This window comes from Trichosurus vulpecula, chromosome 5, assembly GCF_011100635.1.
Source record: "Trichosurus vulpecula isolate mTriVul1 chromosome 5, mTriVul1.pri, whole genome shotgun sequence".
NCBI lineage: Eukaryota > Metazoa > Chordata > Mammalia > Diprotodontia > Phalangeridae > Trichosurus > Trichosurus vulpecula.
In genome coordinates, this window is record NC_050577.1 from 273496002 (window position 1) to 273520380 (window position 24379).

A 24379-nucleotide genomic window follows, 5' to 3' on the forward strand; every position below is an offset into this window, starting at 1 on the left:
CCGAGCGTTGAGACCATCGAGACGATGGCGGCGTGTACGTGGGTGCGGGCTCCGCTCCTGGCACTAGTCTTGGTGGGGTTGGGTGGCTGGACGCTGGGGCTGGCTTCGGCTGAGGACTCGATGGGCCCTCACATGGCGGTCCGCCTGGCCGAGATGCTGACCCCAGAAGAATGTGAGCTGTTCCGAGCCCTCCTGGAAGCGCCCGAGCCTGACCCAGAGGCCGAGCTGGCCCGACTGTCCGAGGACCGGAGGCCGCCAGACGAAGAGCCCGAGGGGCGGCAGCGGCGGGTGGAGCGGGAGCTGCAGCCGCTCGACTCGGACGGCGTGTGTCGGAAGGAGCTGGCGAGCTGGCTGGCGGCCAAGGCGCCAGCCCTGGAGTGGGACCGGGTAGCCCGGGTTCTGCGGCGCTGCGGCCGCCCGGACGTGGCCCGGGAGCTGGCCAAAAGCCTGCACCAAGAAGCCACACTGGAGCTTCGGAAATTCGCGCAGCCCTACCAGGAAGCGGCGGCTGCCCAACCGTCCCCAGCGCAGCCCCTGCAGCCCCGCGCTGTCCCTCCCGACTGGGACGCCTGGGATGCCTGGGAAACCTGGGAGGCGCTGGAGCTGATCGTGGAGAGGCTGCCCCAGGCCCCGTACCCGCGCCATCCCATCGACTGGGCTCGGTCCCTGTCCCTCGCCTTCTTCAGCGGCTTCATGGGCGCCTTCGGGACCGGGATGCTATTCATCCTACTCTCGCTGTGCATTACAGAGGCTGATAGGGATGAGAACCAGGACGTGGAGTATAGGCCCGAGAGCCCCAGCTTAGTCTCCGTGCCCCTCTTGGAGACCAGCGAGCCCGACTGCCTGTGGGAAGTAAAAACTCTTCCTTAATAAAGGTTATCTTGGTGTCCTCCCCATCTCCTAGGTGTCCCAGAGCTGTAGGGACAAACCCCTGGAACATAAGAACAAGGGGGTAACCGCATTGTGTGTGAAAGCATTTGGTTTTATGTTTCTTAGTTTCTTATGTTTTACGTTTGTTAGTTTCCCAATCTGCAAAACTGGAGAGGTTTCCTAACCAGACACCAAATGGTGGTAGGATGTTTCGACCTTGGACAAATACAAAATAGTCACACGATCGCACACACGCGAGTGCACACACACACACACATACACACAAATAACACATGATGGTGTTTTGGAAATAACTTTCAAAAACAATACAAAAGATGTTTATTTGTTTATAAAAACTGTCTAGAGCATTGAAAAGACTTCGCGCCGGGACACCTCACTTATTCTTAAAGGTGTTATTCTGGATTGGTGTACTGCCAATTATCTGGACCTAAATTATTTCTCCTTACTCATGTGAGGAAATAAGAGTGACAGTCATCATTTAAGCTCCCCATGCCATCATCCCAGCAAAAGTATTTCCTCAACATTGGCCTCAACAAATCATGTGAAGTGAAGTTGCAGGCCAAATTCAGCCTCAAGCAGGAGATGGGAGCAGTAGCCTCGGAGGCATTCAGGAGCAGGGAAGAGCAGAAGGGATCAGAACTAGAGCCCACTTCCTCCCCCTGGCCAGAAGTAATGAGGATACTGGAGGTTTGGGTGGGGAGGGGAAGCATGGGTTGCTGGGTGGACAGAGGAGGAGGCAGCAGGCAGAAAATGGAGGAAGTACCTACAGGTGTGTGACAAGCGTCATCTGGCAACAAGATAGGTGCGGGATTGGTGTTTTGGATAGGGAATAGATTTCATTGGTATTGGGAACAAACAAGCCAGTGAGGAAATTCCCTCTACCAATGAAGGTTGACAGTGTCTCTGACAACAACCATGGACAGGTTAAGTGACTTACCCAGGGTGACTGTATTTATCAGAGGCAGGATTTGAACTCAGGTCTTCAAACTTTTCCATTCTCTGGTTATGATCATCCCAACCACCTTGTGAGGAAGGAATGTGATCCATTTTACAGAAAGGGAAACAAATGTGTCCAGGGTCACATAGATAAGTTGGTGGCCAGAATTAGAAACCCGTCCTATCACAGGATTTTAAAGATGGAAAGGGCATCAGGGCCTATCTAATCCCATTATTTTAGAGAGAAGGAACTTGAAGCCCAGGAAAAGGAAAGGAGTTAGGTGCTTACAGTTTCACAGCAAGTTAGTGGCAGTCAAAGCATGAATCCAGAAATTCTGACTCCAAATCCCACTATAGTACTTTTCCTGTATTAGGCAGTGATGTTGTAGATTCTTGTTTTGGCTGTCACTGTGGTAAATGTAAGTGTGCAGGGTAGAGTCCTCTCTTCCTCACCAGGCTGGGCAAAATTCTAGGTGTTTAGGCAGTCTCGACGATAAGCTCAGCCTGCTGAGAAATCTCTTTGTGACCTTTCCCAGTCAAACAGGCTGGTTATTGAGGGTACTGTGTGTGCGTGCGTGCGTGTGTGTGTGTGTGTGTGTGATGATGATGATGATGACGAGGCTGAATGCCCAGAAGTCCTAAATCTCACCCAGCTCATCAGAAGCTGCCTCAGTCTAAGGGATCAAGGCCACTTGTCTCAACCCACTAGGTTGTTTCTCACCTAGATCTCGGTGAACTTCGGGGTGGGCTCAGGACTGAACCCAACAGCTCAAAATCATCCCTGATTGGAGCCTCCTTCCCTCCCTCCAAGGCTGGGCTAAAAGGGCTCTGCTGAGGGAGATGAAGATTGACAGCAATGAGAGAATGACAGGCCGATCCAAGAGGAGAGTTGAAAACAAGATTGACGTAACCCTTTATTGCAAATTCTAAAGTAAAAAGATGTACAGTACAAAGTAAAATCCAAATTTCAGACTATAATCTTCCAACCCACTATACATTCTCATGTCTCAAGCATGCCTGCCTTTCTCCGCATAGACGGAACAGGGAACAAGCCAAGAGGGTGGGGGAAGGAGATACAGCAAGGAAAACAATAGAGACTGTCTAGTTATCACCAACTCTGGAAGCAAGTGAAAAGAAAGCCATTTTTTCGACCTGCTGTTCTGATGCTGAGAAGCGGGGGTGGTTGGAGCAGTGCAATTTAAAATGGCTCTCATAATAGCAGCATTTATGGTACTGTTTCTTCTTCCTCGGTTCGAGAATAGTAATAATAATACTTTTTGCCCTTCCCTAGTGCCTTTGCCTCACGGACCTCAAAGCGCTTTACAGACATTTAGTTGAAGCCTCACAACACCCCTGTGAGGTAGGTCAGTATTATTATCCCCATTTTACAGATGGGGAAACTGAGGCACAGAGAGGTTAAGTGACTTGCCCAAGGCCACAGAACGAGCCAGTGGCAGGAGCTGAGGGTGGAATCCAGGAGTCCTGTCCCTTTGCTGAAACCACTGGGTCACACTCCCTTTTACCTATAAATGTCCTACACACACATACATACACACACACACACATACACACACACACACAACACATGCACACCCACACCCACCTCGAGCTTCTCAACAACCTCTATGTACAGCAGCAGCAGTGGGAGCCCCAGGAGATTGTTCTGACTTTGGAAAAGAGCTGGGCTGGCTACCTCTTGAGAAGGAAGACCAAGGCAACCAGGCGCTGAGTAATTCGTTCCATTCTGGTGCAAACCTTGTTTTCTCTCCTCGATCCTGACTTGATTTCCCCACTGTGCGGGCCAGTTGTAGCCAATTCCTCAGGGAGTGTGAGTAGGTGCAGTGAGTGGGTTGAGGTTTCTGAAAAATGGGCAAAGCTTTTTGCAAAAACTTGGGCATTGGGGAAAAAGTAGGCAACATGGTTGAAGATGCTCAGGGCTCAAGTCCTAACTGATGGCAAATGTGCCTCCATTGCAGAGCCTGGGGACCAGGGAGGGCTGGGTGGCTGGGAGAAAAGAATAAAGAGTTGGCTTTGGGCATGCGTCTGCCATCTACCTCCTTCCAAAACTGCAGCTTCCCAAGCTGAGCAAAAAGCATTTGTTTTTGTTACTGCGTATTTCTGGACCAGAGATATGGCCTAAAAGAGGGGTGCCCTTCACCTGGCTGTTATAGAGTGTATTTTGGGGAGTAATTTGTATTCAGAACCAGCCCTGTTTTGTCCAACTGTAGAAGCAGTGGTGGCCAGGGGTCAGTGTATTGCATAGCAGAAGGGGTGGGGAAGCTACTGGGAGCTGTGCCCACTGAAGAAGGGTGAAATTTCTTTGTTATGTAATGGGGAAAGCAGCTGAGACCAAACCAGCAGGACCAACACTAGTGACACTTTAGAGAAACTCAGCCAGGGAGGCTGGTAGATTTTCCAGGGGTTCTGGGTCAAAATCCAGTGTGGGCAAGGAAAGGTATGTATAATTGGTGGGGGGAGGCATCTGAGTCTGGGTCATGTTTTCCACTCCCATCTTATTATACTCCTCCGCCTCAAACCAGAGCCTTCCAAGACACTTTCTGACCTCTCCTCCCTCCCTTCCCAAATCAAATTTGCTACCATCTCATTTCCCAGACCCAAACCAGAACTCAAGAACAGGGACAGTCAAGCAACAGATGCACACCAAGACGAACTTCCCTTGTACAGTAAAAAGGGTAATTTTTATTATGTTTCCTTTTGGCTTATGATAGTGAAGTATTTGATCACACCTGCCTTAGAGCAGCATCGATCTCCATGCATTCCATTCACTAATACACTCATCTCATTATTGGTCTTTTACAGGCTTACAGTTGTTTCGGCAGAAAAAGAAAAGGGCTTTGGGTGAAGTGACCCCAGGGGTTCTGCCTCAGGGTCTCTACTTAATTCTCCTACATGGACTCCCCATGCCAAACAGGATGCATTCAGCAAGGATTGAGCGCAGCTCATCTGGATTTGATCAATTTTCTACCCTTCCCCTGACTCCCATCTTGTCCTCTGCTTGGAATTCCTCAAGAGCAACCACAGTTGGAAGGAAAGAAGGGAGGGGTGGAGGGGTGGTACGAATCCACCGACAACTGCAACGTCTGATGCTGCTGCTCGTGGCTTTGGCTTTGCTTTTTTAAATGGACAGCATCGTGTGTCTGTTTGCTTTTTGTCCTCTTTTAAAGGTGGATTCCCAAGTATAAATACTGCACCAAGGACCTGGCTACAAAAAATAAATATTTATATTATATTTATATATCTATATATATATATTTATATGCGCGCAGTGGTACTGTGGATGCTGCTGCTTTCCTGATTGGCATTTTTAGTTTTTGGCAAAGTATTGCCACTCACCTGCCCAGGGAAGACATACAAAAATGTCAGTAGTAATTCTCTCAGTTCAGTGCCCATTCTCTGTGGGTGTAAACTGCTGGTGATGGTGTCATTTGCTACCAAAAGGAGTGTGGAGTAGGGCGGAGGTGGGTGATTAGGTAAGGGCAAGAAGGGACAGAAGAGTTATTATCTCTCTTTTTTTTTAACAACAACAAAAAGATGAAACTTCAAATGATGGAGGGAATGAACTACTCCCCGGGAAGCTGGTGGAGGGATGTCAGATACCAAGGCCCACGTGGTACTGAGGAGGAAGCCTGTTGGTTTGGGAATGGGGAATTTGGGCACGGAAAAAAGTCAAATTTCAGGAAAAATCTCATTATTATGCTCTAGCAGCTTAATGACATCATTAGCATGAGCACTCCATGTACCTGCCATGCTGGATATTACAACTCTGTTGCCCATCTCAAGACCTAAGAACAATTATGAAGTTTAGCCAAATCTTGCATAGAAGTGGTTAGAATTTATTGCACATTGGAACAAAAATAAACTTTTTTTTGTCATTTTGGAAAAGACCATTAGCAATAAAAAAATTTTTTGTCTGTCTGGTTTGGGGATGTACATTGGCTGACAGCATCTAAGACCTAAGAAAAAAGAAAAGTATAAAAAATAAAAATAAACATGACAATGGCATAAGCCAGAAGCCATTTCCTATTTAATTTAGTTACTCTTTTGTATTTACAAAAAGCATGCCAATAAAATAAAATGATGATATATTACAGTATTTATAATTCTCTTAAAAAGTTTAACCACACGTCTCAGCTTTTGTTTTGTGCTGTTTACAATGGAGCCTGTACATATGTATGTGACTATACAACCTAGCGGTAGGGAGGGTAACTGGCGGATAAAAATGACTTCCCATTCTCGTGTCTGGTATAATAGGGCAGACAGCTCTGCTGATGACACTGCTGGAATTGGCCTAGGAGAACTGAATGGAACTCGCTCCCTCGTCACTAAGTCCAGCCTCATGGAGAGCTCTGCTTACGGATAGGCTGTGGTCTGGTCTATGCAAAACAAGCCAGTTAAAGTGTGAAATGACAACCTAAGTGCTTCTATTGCAAGGCAGGTCGGTGTATATGTTTTGGGGGGATTTTTCCCCTTTTTCTTGTTCCAGAAGGTTGTATTTGATTTGGTCCACACTCTATAACATCTTTCTCCCTCTTTTCTTTCACTGGCACTTGGCTGCAGCATCTCAGTTTGAAAATCAAAAGTCAGCACAATGAGAAACCACATGACTGAAACATTCTTTCCTTAAACAGGAAATGGAAAAGAATGTTTTTTGAGGGTGAATTCATTCTATGGACAAGGTAACCCTGACCTGAAATCACAGGCCAGTGGAAATGGACAGTGGGAACACAGAGCTAACTAAATAGACAACAAAACTGGCAGAAACCAAATGTGCTGGGAGAAATGAGAACTTTCTGGAGTATGATTGTGAAATCCCTTTCTCATCAAGAGCGCTGCAGAAAAGAAACCAAATGGAATTAGGTGAAGAGGTGGCTCTACCTCCACCTCAGGATTCCTCAACTACTGCTATACCACAAAGGTCAGTGACAGCCCCAGGACAGTCCCGTTCCAGTGAGGTCATTGAGAACTCCTGTCTGGTGGAAAACGTTATGGAAGCAAAGAAAGGTCATACAGAGAGCCAGGCTGTATACACCACCCCATTGCAGAAGAGCCAAAAGACCAGGACAGCCTGTCTGAACCCCCTCTCCCCCACCTCCTCCTCCCAGAGAAAGCAAGAATGCAGAAGGACATGATGCTAAGTGAAGTGAGCATTCCTTAGCCCCCAACCAAGGGCTGGCTCAAGTTCCCCAAATTACCAAGAGATAACATGCTACTTTCTAATAGCACTTATCTCAATCCAAAATAATGTCTATTCTCCAGTGCAAAGGCTGAATAATCATCGTAAATATTGCAAGGTACGAATGAATTGGTTTTGTCTCTGTAAGCCCTAGGATTTGGTTTTACAGTGATGTTTTTAATACAAGCCATTTGGTATCAGTATCCCCATGAATAGGACATAGAGCAGCATTTAGGAGTTCATGTTTTAAATGTGAAACAATGGCTGTATGTCAGAAATGTCTGTCAAACATAAAAAAAATTTGGTCTGCTTGTCGGTTTGGTTGGTTGTTTTTTTTGTTTGTTTTGTTTTGTTTTGTTTTGACCTGGGAAGCATGTGAAAGACTTATAAGAATTGATAAGGAATTGTAGTGGGCGTGGACATCTTACCATTTTCTCCCAATACAGTGGCCAGTGCAGGGCTGGGTCCTATCCCAAGGATGACCCAGTTCAGTGGACAGGTCATTAATGTCCTGTGGTGTATGGTTCTCATGCATGACTTCTGATCACAGCATGCCATCATGCAAATCATTTCTACGCATTGAACGAGCACAATGTTTGGAATTGGCCTGAGCAAGTCCTCCTCAGCCTGAAGAAACCTGGTTGTTTTTCCCACCCATCTCCAAACCACGTGAAGCCCATGTAAAGAAGATGCGGTTAATACCAAAGAAACTGACAATTAAATGACATGGGCTAAATGTGTTTTCTTTTCTTTCTTTTTTTTTAGCTGCTTAACTAATGTAAGAATGCAAATATAGTTTGCATGAACAAACAAACTTTTAAAGTGGTGCTTTCTGCTTCTGAGAATCAACAAAATGAGAAAATAAAACCCGTTTGGCTGCAACGGAAATATGCTGGTCCCGGCAGCCTATTCACTGTGTCCTGTTTTTGTTTCCTCTTGGTTTTGTCCTAAAGTTGCATTGACTGATGTGAAAACATGCAGTAACCACCTGCCCGAGCGTTAGGAAATCCATGTGTCCATAGAGAAGGGTCCTTTGCCTCTGGCAGGTCACTGCTCAAGACGCGACCTTGTTATATGGGAAGCGGACTACGTCTGGTATAGATCTCTGGGGAAGGGTCTCCACAGCTGTTCTGCACTGACAATAATCAGGAAGTTTGTAAACAATCTTTCACTTTCAAGTTTTAAATCTGTACAATATATAATTTTTTGCTTTTCCTCTAACACTTGGATTCCCTGACCTCTTTTTGTCTTTTGGCTCTTTCCCTTCTTCCTTCCTCTGCACGCTCTTGTTTCTCCTTTTCAGGCTTAGTTACACTGTCATAGGATGGGAGGGAGGCTGTAGAAGGGGTACCTTCTTTCTTCTCCCGGTGCGTGATCCCATTCTCCAGCTTATTGGAAGTTAGCTTTCGGCTGATGAAGCCTCGTCTGGCTAAATGTCCCCGATAGGCGCGCTGAAGGACCACTGCTGACACATCTTCCTGCTTGCGTCGCAGTGTGGTGGTGATGGGCTCATAAGACATTTTGGAAGGATTGGATGCTACAAACCTCTCTTCCATCTGCTGCCGAAGGACATCCAGCTCTCCACTGTCCCCAAGGACCCTCTTGGTAAAGGCAAAAAGGATGTCTAGGCAGTGGATGCGATCCCCACTTACCATTGGCAGATCCATGGCAATGAGCTCAATGGTGTTGGGCTTTGGGACACGAAGCGGGTGCTCTAAAGCATCAGCAAAGTCTGCCAGTTTACAATACTCAATGAATTGCGTGGCATCAGGGTCAAACTTCTCCCATATCTCATAGAAGGTCTCAAAATCATCCTCGCTCAGAGGGTCTGCACTCTCCTCTGTGGCCACACTGAAGTTCTCCAAGATAATGGCAATATACATATTTACCACAATTAGGAAGGAGATGATGATGTAGCTGACAAAGAAGAAGATCCCTACTGAGGGGTTCCCACAGTCTCCCTTAAAGCCGCTGCCTGGGTGCTCCTTGTCCAGGCTGCAGTCAGGTGGGCGGTTCAATATGGGCAGCAGGAGACCATCCCAGCCGGCTGAGGTGGTGATTTGAAACAGGCAGATCATGCTATTGCCAAACGTCTCAAAGTTGAACATGTCATCAATGCCAGCTTCATGTTTGACATAGGCAAAGTTAGACATCCCAAAGATGGAGAAGATGAACATGACCAAGAAGAGCAAAAGGCCAATATTGAAAAGGGCTGGCAAGGACATCATTAAGGCAAAGAGAAGGGTACGGATCCCTTTGGCTCCTTTGATAAGACGCAAGATGCGTCCAATTCGGGCCAATCGGATGACTCGGAATAGAGTTGGGGACACAAAATATTTCTCTATTATATCAGCTAGGAACATTCCTAGGGAAAAAAGGGCAGAAGAAGACAAGTCAGAATATGTACACAATCTTTCCCTAATCTCCCTGCCCTGGCTCCTTTAGTTCCAAGAAAACCGTAGCCAGTCATAGACCTCCTTAGAGAAAATATTCCCCAATTTCTCATAGGTTAAAAATTATAGGACTACTACATTAAATGTGCAAAGTGCCTTTCCTATGAGGAGTTTGAAATAAATATCAAGGTTACTATCTCCTTCATATTTACATCCTTGAGAGACAAGAAAAAGACCCACAGGAATGGAATGTCATCCCCAGGGTTACAAGTGCTAGGTCCTATATAGACTAGATTCTTGTGACTAAGGTCTCAATGTGGTACCACAGTTAAAAGTAAAAAAATGCCAACATTGTTGAAAGATGCAAATGCACTGACAAAATGTACAGGCCAGGCCTTTTACCCCTTTATACTCAGCCTGGGTAAAATCCTGACTAGAGTTCTATAGTGGTCTACGTAACTCAAGGGTGACGGTAGAGAAGTTAGAAGGGGAGAGAGAAGAAACATGAGATGGTGAAAAAGTCGGAACATGAAACTTGCACAGGAAAATCAGTTTCTGAAGAGCTTTCTCACAGAAGATCACCATAAGATATTTTTTATTTCTTCCAAGGACCAAACAAATAGGAAGAAGCTTCACCTGGGACATGAAAGGGTATAAAGTAGAACAACTTTACCAAGAAACTAAATATTGAAATGTGTTAATGAGGCCAGGTGGGAATTCCCTTCCTTGAGAGGATTAAAAACAAGAGAACCTTCTCTTTTAGAAATGTCCAGAGGAAGGGAGCTGGATTGACTGACCGACCTCTCCTGACTTATTCTAGCCTAAGGATTCTGTGAAGTATTCAAGAAAGCTGGATCTGATCTAAGCCCAACGAGGAATAATCTCACTGCTCAAATCCGCAGCTCAAATCCAAGGTTTTTCCTGAGCTCTTTTCACCTTGGGCAACACCCACTACTTTCTAGTGCCTATGGAGTTCACATGGTGTCTGGTCATCAGGAGTCAGCTCAAACTGGATTTTTATTTTCAGGGAAGAGGGAGGCAAAAATTAGAGAAGCAAGCTAGCTTTGGGGTTATTGGAGGAGGCAGAATAAAGGCACCCACTGCTGTTCCCAACACAGCATTACCTGTACTTGTAGCTACCAGGAAAAGATGGGATAAGTAATAATGGTCAATAGTCCCAAAAGTGGATGGGATAAGGAATGACAGCAAATAGGCTCAACTCATGTCAGCCCCTCTTTTCTCATCAGGACACCAGGAAAACCTCCAAATGTCTTCTGGGTTCAGTCAAGGCCAAAACTGAATTGAACCAGGGTAGCTTCCCTAGCTTATTCTAGTGAAAACCTCCAGTGGTGGGATGATATACTCAGTCTTCACCCTCCTCTTGCTCCCTGTACTTCAAATGTTAGCATAAAGCCACCTATTCCAGGAATTTTTTTTTCTCGATTTTCCTAACCATTCTTTAAACCTAAAAATCTCTGACTAGGTTTTTTCTCTCTTCATACTTCTCTCAGTATTTTAAACAAATATTTTGATGATGACATCTATTTTTCCTTCCCTATTAGACTGTGAGTAAGGACCAAGTCTAATCTTTTCCTTATACCTAAAGCCTAATATATAGCTCAGCCATCTCTCTCATTGATGCTCACGAGTTACTTATTGACTGCAAGTAGTACAAATGTTTCTGCGCTGGATGGGGGACCCAGGCTGCCCCCAAAATGCCAGAAGCCCTCCCCTCTTGATCCCTTTGGCTCACCAACAATGGAGAGGATGACCACTACAAAGTCAAAGATGTTCCAACCAATAGTAAAGTAGTAGTGCCGCAAAGCAAACATCTTGAGCACACACTCGCATGTGAAGAAGATGACAAAGACCAGGTTGATCCAATAGAGTATGTTCTCCATCTGCTTGCTCTGAGTGTCTGTCTCCACCATCATCGTCACCATATTGAGGCAAATGAGCATCATGATCACGATATCAAAAGCTTGTTGAGTTACGAAATCAAAGACGACGCCTTGGATGTTATTCTGAGGAAATATGTGGAGGAAGAACATGAAGATTCAGAAGGACTTTCTCAAGTAAAGGAAGCATTCGACCAATAGATGTAGTACTGAACACCCTACTTTACTAACCCAATAACTCTCCCCTTTTGTTTCATAGTGGTCTGCTCTGGCATCCTGCTAGAAGCAGTGGTTGCCCTGTCTCACAGAGAGATTTCTAAAATTGTTTGGCTGCAAAAACTTCATTTGTACCACTGACCCCATTCATACTTCCCAACATCCCAAGTAGAACTTGAGAGTTGGAAGGGACCTCAGTGGTCATCTAGCCCAACCCACACCTAAAAAGAATCCCCAACATACCCAGCATATTATCATCTGGCTTTTGCTTAAAGACCCACTAACTTCTGAGGCAGCCAGTCTGACCAGCTTGACCCTCTGGGGTCAAACAGTAGAAATCCAGTCTCTTTTCTACATGGCAGCCTACCCAGTTGTTGTAACTGTTCTCATGTGCCCCTTAAGGCACCTTCTCTAGGTTATACCTTCTTGGTCCCTTCAAAGGATCCTCATATAGCACAGACTTGAGAGTCTCCTGTTGTCTCTCCTCCTCTGGTGTTCTCCAGCTATTCCTTCATTCTCCCTGCCCCTGTCTCACAGCATCTGAGTTGGAAGGACTCTTAGAGGTCATCCAGTCCAGCCGGCACTTGAACCAACATTTCCTTTACAAGAGGCTCGACAACTGATCACCTACCTTCTACCCAAAGACTTCTGGGAAAGGCAACCCGCTACCTCCCAAGACAGCCCCTTTTATTTTTTGTACAGTTTCAAGCTATTAGGAAGTTTTCCTTTCATTGAGTTTTAATTTGGTTCTCTAACTTCTACTCTCTCCTTCTAGGCCTAGATGATGGGTGGGGAACCTGTGGCCTCAAGGATGTGGCTTTAAGGCGGCAGGTTCCCCAGCCCCGGTCTAGTCCTTGGCATCAAGCAGAACAAACCCCAGTGCTTATCATGTCCTTGCTAAGCCTTCTCTTCTGCAGGCCCTTCGACTGTCCTTCTTCAGCACTGTCTCTAGTCCCTTCTCGATCCCGGTCACCATCTTCTGGCCATTCTCCATCTTGTCAATGCTCATTCTAAAATATGGCCCCAAGAATCTCCCTAAATCTCCAGAGGTCATCTTCTCAGAGGACCGGGCAGTGGGACTCTCACTTCCTTTGGCCTGGATGCTCAGGGCTGTCTTAGTGCAGTCTCAGGTAACATTAGTGATCTGAATTTGCTCATCCTACTGCTCCTTATTGCACTAGCTTAAAAGAATACAAGCATCCATCTGAAGAAAAATATATTCCGCTTCATACTCTCCTATCACCTCAAGACACAAATTCCCACAAATTTCGAACACAAGGTGGGTGAACAAAAAAGTAGCTAAAAATAGTATTTTAGAACAAGTTGGGACAGTCTGATGAAGCCTATGGACCCCTTCTCAGAACCATGTTTTTAAACACATGAAATACATCGGATTACAAAGGAAACCAATTATATTGACATTTCAATATTAAAATATTTTTTAAAAAACCAAGTTCATGGATTCCAGGTTAAGAACTCCTGTGTCAGAAGCTGCCATGGTGACTTTAATAAAAAGGAATAAAGGAAAGAACCTTGGGATTGCTGGATAATGCCCCTTCTTTCAGATTCTTTTTTTTTTTTAATTTTTTAAGTTCTGAGCTCCAAATTGCTGGGCTACCTCCTGCTTTGGAACCAGTTCAGCAATCTATCAATGAAGAAGGTGGTTTAAGGGAAGAGTAACAATGGAAGGTCTTGGCTATGGTGTATCTTCTCAGATGTTATTTGCCTAATGATACCACCCAAAAAATCCACTCACACTAAGAGCTTTGATTTTAAGCCACAGGAGGTGTGAACCAGCAAAGGCCTAGGCTAGCTTCCCTTTCTACTGTCCTCTCTGCCCTTCCCCAATGGCTGCCTATAGAATCTCTGCTAATTTCAAGAAATGATCTATAGAGATCAACACTTGCTTGGTGGAGAAAAGCTGAGAAGACATTAACTAAAAAAAGACCAATTTTTGGATTTATTCTCTCTGTCACTTCCTGCTCATTTAAACCCTTGGTCTCACCAGGCTCTTTGCTGGTTACTGTTAACATGACAACTCTTTGCTCCTTCATCATATTCCCCCACCCACCAGTGAAAGGCCCAGAGTTGTTACCCTCCTCACCCACAGGTCTTCTGGATGGTATGGTTCAGCGAGGAAGAGAGAACAGGAGAGAAATCATCTACCCTTTTCCTTCCTTCCCAGTGCCCAGGATACTTCTTTTCCCCACCTGTATTGCCTTCTTGCCCTTAGCTCTCAGAAAGCACTTACAAGGGGCCTAGGGATGGGTTTCTGGGGTTTCTTTGAGCCGAGCTTCTTCATGGCATTGTAGTACTTTTTCTGTTCTTCAGTCATAAAGATGTCCTGACCTCCAAAGTAAAGGAAGGAAAGAGAGGACAAGCCATTACAACTTGTGCTCAAACACTAGTCTTTTTATTCTTCCACTTTGAATCTCCCCCCAGTGCAGTTCTAAGGGATAAGGGGAGGCTGAGGTCCTCCTGGTGCACCGATCCTGTTTAGGGAAAGCCTGGACGGGGGGGGGGGGGTGGGGTGGGTAGGGGTGGGGGTGGTGGGGGAGGTGGGGGGGGAGCGGTCTGGCTTGGTCTGCCCTTCACTTGAGTTCTCGCAGATCCAACCTAGAGAAGACCCAAGTCCCTGTGTGGTTACTGAGTTCTTCCAGTCTCCAGGTAGTCGGGGGAAAGTTCTAGTCTTCCTGGAGACTGACAAGACTTCTCTATACTGAGTACCTACTTTCAGGAGGGTAATGACTTTTGAAATAAGTACAAATATTTTCAGAACCACGTAAGTATATCCTGGACATGCCACCCCTTTAAAAAGGCACATAGAATAAAAAGCGAAAACATAAAAACAAGTCATTCTAAAGTTATAAGACTTCCACAGTCCACTTATTTCAGGTAATATTTAATACCTCAAAAATCTGTTTTAACAAAATAAATTAGAGAATCCCTAGGAATTTCTGTAGTTGAAGCTGGCTTATAAAATGAATGAAAGTCTTCTATACAAGCCTGAAATAAGTGGGCCATAGTTAGCAAGAAGAAATAAAATGCCTCAAACTTTATTACAGCAATTCACAGTGCCTGGAACACAGTAGGTGCTTAGTAAATACTTGCTGATTGATTGATTCATTCCTATTTCCTATTTCTCTCTTAACATTCGTCTTGTTTTTTTAAACCAGAATAATTCTTTCTGGTTCTGACCACTAGATCATAGGATAACAAGTAATTAAAGTACTCAAGAGCTGACAAGGGAAAGGAAGAGAAACAGAAAACTTGAATAATCCTCATGATGCATAATTAACCCCTGAAACACCAAAAATGAGTGCTAGTGACAAGGCCAGTGAATAGGGGGCTGTCGCAGAAGGGGCTTTATGTCCCAGGCTGGGGTTGGGCTAGATAACCTCTGATCTCTGTCCCTTCCAACTTCCAGATTCTACAATTTGGTGAGTCAGGAGAGGAAGCTCTATTTGCTCGAGGCCCAGTCTTACAGCTGGGAGCTCAGATGGGGGGTAGGGGGAGAAGACCTATCTTTTTCTTCTGTTGATTGAAGTTGTCAATGATGACACCAATGAACAGGTTCAGGGTGAAGAAGGAGCCGAAGATGATGAAGATGACAAAGTAGATGTACATGTAGATGTTATCTTCATATTTAGGTTGTTGTTCAGGCTGCCATGAGACAAGAAAAAAAATTCCAAAGTCAAGTTCCCTTCAGAACTCTGTGTGTGTGTGTGTGTGTGTGTGTGTGTGTGTGTGTGTGTGTGTGTTGGGGGCAATTACAGCATTTAGATTGTGACATGCAAAGCAGCAACACCTATTCTGCCAGCGGTTATCTCTATTGTGCTAGGGGAGGCTACATGGTGTTCATTCTCTCTCACCGTTGAACAAGGAAAAAAACCTTATGCTTCTTATTAGACTAGTTCAAGAGTTCTGGGGATAAATGGGCCTTCATGACCAAGCCTCCCATGAAAAAAAGGGGAAATCTAGTGGGAGATACACTGCTCTGCTGGGAATGGACTTGTGCAGTGGCCAGCCCTGGATGCTAGCATCCCCCCGGGTCAAGAAGGAAAACATCTGGAGCTCTACGAATGATTAATCAACTGGTGCAAACCCATGACAGTGACGGGCTTTCAGTGATGGACCAGAGTCTGTAATAAACATGTAATGTAATAAATGCCCAGGATGCTAATCCCAAACCTTTTCAGAAACACAGACTAATTCACCTTTTCTCCCCACTCTTGCTTTCAGTCCAAACCATGAGGGGATACATGGTGTCATCTTGCCCTTACCTTTCGGGAATCCACAGCTGCGTACATGATATCCATCCAGCCTTTGAAGGTCGCCTGACAAACAAAGACCATCGTTAGATTGTGCAGGCAGCAGCCTGGCCTGCTTTGGGATGGGGAGGAAGGACAGCAGAAGTGACACAGTTTAAATAATTCCCAAACAGGCTGGAGTCTCAGGGACCACTCAGGAGGGAAGAGTCTTGCTTCTGGCTTGGACACAACATTTCCCAACTGTTTGTTAATACGGTTCCCAAGGGGGTTTTGTTCAAGTCACTAAGAACAACCAAGCACAGCCTGGGAAAAAACTACATTGACACTCGGGCAAGGAATAGAGGTTTCATTTGGTCTAAAACCTAGACAAAAGGGGTATTTTGCTAAAATATGAAAAAAGGAGAGAGCCTACAAAATGGACCTGAGGGTAACGTAACAGTGAAGCAGGTACAATGGGGTCACACCACTGTGTCTAGGGATGCGTGGGTCCGTGGCAGGATAGGATTCCTGAGCCCCGGTGGGCACTAAGTCTCTGAATTAAGGGCATTTCAAAAACACTTTGCAATAAACAACGGGGTGTGAAAAATGCACAGTCATATTTTAACAGCATCTAACTCCCAGCTACCCTCCTCCTCCACAAACACATTTCATCTAAGGCAGTGGCCTCAGAAACCTTATCATGAGCTCCTCCTTCCTGTCTCTACTCAAGATCTAACCTAGTTATAAGAAATGGTTAAGGAGTTGGGGGAACAGGAAGAAAACCAGGCATGGTAGAATGAAATTCTGTGGAATTTTCTGTCGTAATGGGAAAAAACCCTATATGTATGCACATCTCTAATAACATATCTCACACACATACATCTGTATATAAACTATATATCCATTTCCTATCAATATATCATTTCCTATTCCCATAATATTTCCTATCAATATATCATTCCTATCCTTCCTTAGAGTTTCAGTGACCTTTCTCTCGTGCTGAGCATGAAGCTGACTTTGAGTGACAGTTTCAGAACATTACCATATGCAAGGACACTGTCTTTGTAATTTTCCACTCTAGGCATCTGCACAAATTATGCATGACTTTAATACAGTTGATTATGTATACTAGGATCTCTCTCAAACTCCACTGCCCCTGCTGGATCTGACTTGCTTCTTGCCAGCCCAGAGAGAACGGGCAGCCTTTCCCTCCCCTCTTCAAGCCATCATTTTGTTATTCCTCTGTCCATTTTTGTTTTTTTAGCAGTTGCTAAACAGAAGAATGCTGCGGAGCTATAAGAGAACAAATTTAAATAAGATCTTAAACGTTAGAAGGTTCTCTGGGAATTAACACTATCTGACATTTACATTTGTAACACACGTTAAGGTTTTCAAAACCCTTTACACACAATTGTCTCATTGGATTCTCTCAACAAACCCATGAGGTAATACCTCAAATATTGCTGCCTCCATTTAACAGAGAAGGAAAGTGAAGACCAGAGAGGTTACAGAACTTGCTCAAGGTCACACTAGTAAGTATCACAGGCCACACAGATTTGAACCCAGGTCTCTTGTGAATCTAAGTTTAGAGCTCTTTCCATTATACCATACTTGCAAAGAGAGAATTAGGGTGTTTGCTCTGGGAGGGCTTTAGAAATCACAAAGTTAGCTTGGGTCTTTGACTTGAGGAAAGCTATTTGTGACTTTGGCTCATGAATCATGCAAGAGATGTCACCAGGTGGGAATATCCTGGTGTTGAAGAATATGAGAACTTACCACCTGGAGAAGAGCCAGATATCCTGCCCCTACATTGTCAAAGTTGATCTTCACATTCTTCCACCGGATCTCGGTGGAGTTCCCATCCATGAGGGCTTCACAGTCTGATTTATTGTTGACTTCCTCTATCTCAAAGCGGTACTCTGATGTTTCATTGAAGCAATAGTGGTACTTCCCAGCAAACAGGTTCACCCCCATGATGCTAAAAATCAGCCAGAAGATCAGGCACACCAACAGAACGTTCATGATGGAGGGGATGGCACCAACCAGGGCGTTCACCACCACCTGCATTGGAAAGGGGGAGAGAGCTTAGACATGGAGGGAGGCTCCAAGAGCACATTTCCTTATTTCCAGAAGGGGAATGATATTGTATGGCTTATGCTGGTCAGGAGACCATCGTGTTCTCTTTTGGACTGCTTATACCCTGACAGTTCCACAGGGAGGATTAAACCTATTCAGGCCTGTGAACTGTATTTCAGAAGCATTTTAATGAAATGTGCCACGATTTCAATACAATTAATTCTCCAGTCCAAGTTGTCCTGAGACTTCTTTCCCAGGAAGCAACCTTCTAGACTTACAGATTGCTCAGCCTGTTCTCCCCAGTCCCATATCCTTTGTAAAATATGGCCAGACCTGGGAAATCCCAGAGCAATGTCAAGCTTCCCACCTGCCTTTAACAGACATTCCCCCACTGTAAAACAAGGTATGATCACTCAAGATCAACCAGAGAACTGCCTTTTGAAGATAACAGTGAGTCAGTGAACAATACATAGAGTCTTTTTGTGACTGTGCAAGACCAGTTATCTTGTTTCAGGCAATAGCTGAGCATGCATATTTTGCAGGCTCAAGGTAAAAAGCTATATTCCCTCTACCAACAGTCAAATGAAATTGGAACCATGTGCTTTTCACATAGGCTTTCTCCTTCATGGTTTCTGACTTTACATGCTGCTGAATTTCTGAGAACTGCTTCTCACACAATGAGCCAGCCTTTGGTTCACTGGACAGTCTACACCCTACCCTGTCTGATGCTGGTGTCCCTTTGCTGGGTCCAAGACTGACTTGCTTCTTCAATTTCATTTTTAAATGCCATAAAAACCCTTCAGGGAGTCTCTGATAGCTAACCAAAAAAGGGGCATTTGTTGGTGACCAGGAATTTTAAGCCCCAAAATCAGAGACAAGGAAATCACCATTACTTTTCGCTCCTAGGCCCTTTATTTTTACTCACAACACAGGTGATGAAAATAGCTGTCACTTATATAGCACTTTAAAATTTGCAAAGTAGCTGGTTACTATTTCCACTTTTTATGCAACTTTTTACTAGAGGAATTCAAAGCATTTTAAAAAACAATCGTATAGTAAGAAAAAATACTCTACTGGTACTCTGGGAGATCTAGACTCTAGTCCCTACCCAGTTTATTACTCCAGAAGATCTGAGTTCAGATCTGGCTTCAGACACTTACTTACAAGCTGTGTGGCTTGCCTCAATTTCCTCATCTGTAAAATGGAGATAATGATGGCATCGACCCCCCAGGACTGTTGTGAGGATCGAATGAGATGATCCTTGTGAAGCGCTGACTCAGCACCGTGCTTGGCACATGGTAAAGCACTACAGAAATGTTAGCTGATCATTGTGATCGGCATCGTGATCAGGAATGAACTGCTTTTCCTAATTCTCTCTTAGAGGAAATGCAACCAGTTCCTTACAGTACAGATAAACCAGGTATGATCTGCTTTCAGTTAACGAACACAACAAGGAATGTTCATGACCTAGCTCTTGCCTTGGACCTCTGGGCAAGGATTCCTTTTTTTTTTTCTTATCTCACAGACTTTCTCTGAAGACTGCCCTGTCACTCTGCAGAATATGGGGCCGAGAATGACCATCTACTCTTTCCAAGGAAGAAGGAATATCCTTCTCTTACAACCTATGGATATGACCTTCATGTTAAAATGTGGGTTGTGGGTGTCTCCAATTTATGTTCTCTGAATTGTTTGGGAGGTGAATATCTCTTAATTTTCTGATGAAAAGAATCTCTGCAAGACCCACTAGTTCAGACATTTGAATCTCATTGGTATAAAATTGTCAAATTAGTCTAGGCAGAGAAAACCTAGATAATTAAAATCTGCAGAAAATGTGCAAATCTCCTTTTAACCAATTGCTTCAATTTTCTCCCTCACTAAATTTTCCTCTTTTCTTTTTTAAAACAAAAACAGCTAATAAATTATAAAATGGTTTGATTTCAGCTTCACCTCCTCCTGCTGCCCTTGTTCACCCTTTGGCAGAGGAACGACCAAGCAGGAAATGAGCAAAGGAAGAAACAGAAAAAAAGTGGGAGCAGTGAGGGGGCTGGATACTTCCCAAATGGACTAATCAACCCCTAAACCATAATGAGAATAAGCTGCATAAAGATTCCAAAATTTCACTTCAGGGCCCAATTCAGGACCTTGCAGCTGGTCTACGAGAACATAGAATTCTGAGATAGAGAACTTTAAAAGTTGGTACGAAGTCCATCCAAGAAAAAGGTTACATTACAAACGCCAAACACAATGCATTCTTAACTCAATTAGGAGACTACTTCCAGGAAGACTCCTCTAATTCCCCTTTTCCCCAGTCTAATCTATACAAGTATATAAAGGCAAGTACCCTATAACCTGTGTATGTGCCACAACTGAACACATCCAAAGGATGAAAGAACTTTGGGTTAATTCATTAAGTGATCTTTCAGTCATGCTTATATTTTAATGGCTAATTATTTTTTTCTGCATAAGGCAGAGCTGGAAGAAATTTTTGAGATCATCTCATCTAATACTCTCATTTTAGAGATGAGGAAACAGGCCCAGAGAGAAGTAGCTTGCTCATATTTATACAGGGAGTGATGCTGGGATTCAAAACTCGGTCCTTTGACTCCAAATCCAAGGCGCTTTCCACTATGCCAGGCTGTTTCTTAAAGTCTTTTTCCTTTGATCAGAGGCATGAAAGATATGGTGGACCTGAATGAAATTCAGATATGAACATACTAGGTGAACAGACTCATTTATTGGCACATTCATGTAGTAGCAATCAAGGAAGTCATTTTATTTTCGAATTAGCTTAACGAATAGAGGAGCAAATACAAACCAAATTCATGAAGTTGTTAATTGTTGTTCTCTATTCTGGAATTAGCTGCCAAGCTATGTATGATACATATAGAGATAGTTTTTATATTGTTTGTCTCACTGTATTGCACTAGTATGTTAGCTCTTAAAGGACAGAGAACCATGTTGACTTCTTATTCCAGTTTTCTAGTCCACAGGATCTAGTACAGCGTGGGGACACAGCAAATGTTAATTCATATTTTCCTGCTGTGATCAATGAATTAGGCAATAAAATCTATTTGAACTTTTATTCCCTAAAACTTCCTGTGTGGCCATCCAGTCATTGATTCAATGAAAGTACTCTGGCTTTACATAGACATTCATTCTCATTTCTCATAAACTTATCTAGATGTGGGTAGTATTGTCAGGGATGATTAACCAAAGCCAGGTTATATCAAACTACAGACAGTCTTCTTATCTAGCTGAAGACACCACAATGAAATGTGTACAGATTATATTCAACTGATAATAAGATTAAATCCCAACACAGGTCACTGTTCTAAAAACCTTTTCTGTAACCTCTCTATGGTACTTAGCACATTGTGGATGCTCAATAAATACATAAAATCTGTCAATTTTTAACATCTGGCAGAGGGAACATGGCTTTCCAGTGCAGATTGTGCATTGACAACTGACAAAAATGCATGCATGTATCATAGCATTACTATTTTATGTCCTGAACAATTTAGTAGCACATCTTTAGAATGCAGACTACTATGAAGGAGAGAAAAGCAAAGAACTACACTGTGGATTTCCTTTGCCAATAGCACAAGCATTTCAAATTTCTAGACTTTGGCTTGAGGAAGGAGAGAAAGAGAGAGAAAGAAAGAGAGACTGAAGTCAGTTTCCACCAGATGGGGTTGGGGACATCTATTTCCTCTCAAAAATGAAAACGAAGCACAGCTGTTCGGTTAGGGTCAGAGCCCTGATTTAAAGTAGCACAGTGACAGTGGAGCCCATTGGTGGTGAGCATGTTCAAGTGATGAGGATATTTAAAGATTTTTTTTGGCGGGGAGGTATATTTCAAAATTCTAGCCTAAAGGGAAAACAAAGGTAAAAAACAAACAAAGAACTCCTCCAAAGCAATTCTTCAATACATTTGATTTTGGAAGTTCCAGGCATTACAGAGGAACTGAATTGGCTGCATTCAATCTTGGCCCATGGAGGCTGCTTTCTAGGGACCTGCCAGGGGACAACATGATGAGCCTGAGTCCTCCCATCCTCGATCCTTCCACAAATACCCTGCCTTGTTCTCCAATTGGTATCACTATTTGCTGCATTAGCCTGGTGGTCATGCAGTAGGAATGGAGGTTGCTACAAAACACAAGCCCAGCTAACCAAATCCTATAGAGGATACGTTTAGAGAACAATTTTCTACACTGGACATTTAACATTTAAAAGTCCAGCTTTGATAGAGTACACAGCCTTGCTTACATCATCTTTGGAGCAGGCAGTTTCACTGTCCATACACTCATTTGAATAGCACCAGTAAGAAGCATTCTCTAATTCTGACAGTCCCTTCTATGCCTTCTGGCTCACCGACTTTGCCTGGAAGCTAGCAGGAAGGAAATGCTTGTTTTGGGATGGAGACTGGAGCTGGCTGGAGAGGAGGGAAGAGAGGAGTGAGGAAGTAGAAGACAGGGGCAGAGCCAATGAAAGAGCCCATTCTACATTCAGATAGCTTCTGAATGAGCCAGCTGTTATTGGCCAGAGAGCCAGTGAAGACTCTTCCTCGAGGCAGTAAAATTGAAAAGCCTCTAGGCACTGGGATGTGAGAGAACTAAGCTCTAGTATGCACTTTTCCTTAGCATTCTGTATGTACTACAAATCTAATTCAGGAGAGTAGTTATCAATCTACCAGAGTCTATGGCATTGTGGGTCAACTGAGCAAACATGTGCATGTGTGCAACACATGCTGGATTTCAGGAGCTTCTGTTGGAAGCCCCAGAGCTGGGAAAAGGCTTAAATAGCTTACCTATCACACTGCTAATGTGGTCTTTGTACTGCACTGACATCTCCTGAATAAGCTTGAGCAGCAGGGGAATCATTAACCCTCTTTTCCATGACTCTGAGCCAAGCTGGGCTCTGGACATTTAGCCCCTTGCCCTACTCACTCAGTACAAGACTTTCCCTCTCCTTATAGAGGCTTAGTTCTGAATCATAACACTGAAGCAGAGACACACATTCTGAAAACTCTCTTATCTATAGGAGGAAGATGTGAAATTTCAAGTTGATCAATTCAGACATTCAGGAGTGGATTCTATTCCAATAAACTGATGGAGAACTAAGCTTCCAGAACCTTCCATGGATTCATGGCAGATTACAAGATAACTCACACTTAGGAGACCCAACTGTGACTGTGCTACAATAGGGAAATGAGGTTGTTGCAAACGGTACTTGGCAGGATAAACACAATAAATCCTACAAAGACACAGTGAAACCTGGAGCTTCCCGTTCCTCCATAGGTAGGTCCATGGCATACTAGATAGTGATTCCAGGACAGGAAGCAAATTCAGAAACCCTGTGCTGGCAGACAGTTTCCCAAGTTCGCTTGCTTCACGTAGACTATTACAACTGTTTGATTTTCATTTTTGGATTTCAGAAGGCAAATCCAACCCAAATGATCTTTTTGAGAAATTCTGAACATTCTCTACATCTCCTCTGGTTTGCTCTCCTGCATGCATTCGATATCTGAATGGAAACGTGAGTATTTTTTTGCCTCATGAAGGGTATCAGACCTCTCTGATATTTGCTGGGCAAAAATCAGTTGTCCCAGTTGTCTGTTTTGGTTTTAAAAAATCAAATGAACTTTTTTTGAGGGGAAAATGATTTATTTCAACAATAACAACAACCAAAAAAAAACCCCAACAAGAAAGAGGCATTCCAATTGAAGGAGCCTTGTTTTTCAGTTGGCAGGGTGACTACACCTTGCATTGTTTGGATTGGAAAGTGGAGTCCCCAGAAGCAAGAGGAAGGAGACGCTTGAGAGATTTCTGGAGGACTTGCTAATGTCCAAGACTTTTCACATAGTGTTTTGTTGCTAATTTGACAGTGATACGACAAGGGTCCATACAGCATGGGAAGAGTGAGGAGGGGGTGAAGAGGAAAGCTTTGCTATCAGACAAAGGCTGCCAGTCCTCATCTGGACTGGGCTGAGAACAACAAGGTGCAATAAGAGGAATTAAATTGGGGAAGGGGGGGAGGGAACCATCCATCTCTTCTCCCAGGCAGGCCGAATTCCACCCAGTCCCCAATTCCACTCCTGTTATTGTGGTTCTAGGCCCTCAGGAACCCCCTCACATTCGGCCACTGACCCTCCCCAAGGGTTTCCCTACACAGCTCTCTCCCTGAGTGAAGCCTAGACTTTTTAATGAGTCTTTGGGTTAGAATTCCCCTTCTTTGCACCTGGTGATTCTCCCTACTGAGTCAACAGCCCAGAAAGCCGTCTCAAGTGCTAAAGGAAAGCCAGGCCAAATGAGAACAGCCAATGTTAACATGTTTTGTGAATGGCATGTTGTTGTTGGGGGAGGGGAGGGGCAATATTCATGTGATGAGGCGGCTTAATGCAACTTCCCTTTTTAAGGGGAGGATGCAAGGGAGAAATAAAAGAGTGGAGGATCAAGTCAGCAGCTGTATCACAAGTTTGTTTTTAAATGATCTTTCCACCAGTGTGATCAGTTCTAGCATGCTTAA

The 24379-nt window shown here is 44.1% G+C and overlaps 3 protein-coding genes across 4 annotated transcripts in view; 2 read left to right on the forward strand and 1 right to left on the reverse strand.

The window, feature by feature from the left end:
• LOC118849990 (transmembrane and death domain protein 1-like) lies at positions 1-1215 on the forward strand. Its single transcript, XM_036759138.1, has one exon. The coding sequence runs from the start codon at positions 25-27 to the stop codon at positions 868-870; it is 846 nt and encodes a 281-aa protein (XP_036615033.1). The 5' UTR covers positions 1-24; the 3' UTR covers positions 871-1215.
• Positions 1216-3412: 2197 nt separating this feature from the next.
• On the forward strand, positions 3413-5045 carry LOC118851327. The gene is made up of 3 exons (XM_036760779.1): positions 3413-3541; positions 4268-4520; positions 4648-5045. The coding sequence occupies exons 1-3, from the start codon at positions 3413-3415 to the stop codon at positions 4965-4967; spliced, it is 702 nt and encodes a 233-aa protein (XP_036616674.1). The 3' UTR covers positions 4968-5045.
• Positions 5046-5638: 593 nt separating this feature from the next.
• The window catches only part of SCN8A (sodium voltage-gated channel alpha subunit 8), a 133942-nt gene continuing 115201 nt past the window's right edge, over positions 5639-24379 (reverse strand). For both annotated transcript variants that reach the window (XM_036758727.1, XM_036758726.1), the window contains 6 exons: positions 17555-17839; positions 15812-15865; positions 15054-15191; positions 13780-13884; positions 11168-11438; positions 5639-9386 (listed from right to left, as the gene is read on the reverse strand). In XM_036758727.1, the coding sequence (XP_036614622.1) occupies positions 8239-9386; positions 11168-11438; positions 13780-13884; positions 15054-15191; positions 15812-15865; positions 17555-17839 (2001 nt within the window). In that variant the 3' untranslated portion in view covers positions 5639-8238. The remainder of the gene's footprint in view (positions 9387-11167; positions 11439-13779; positions 13885-15053; positions 15192-15811; positions 15866-17554; positions 17840-24379) is intronic.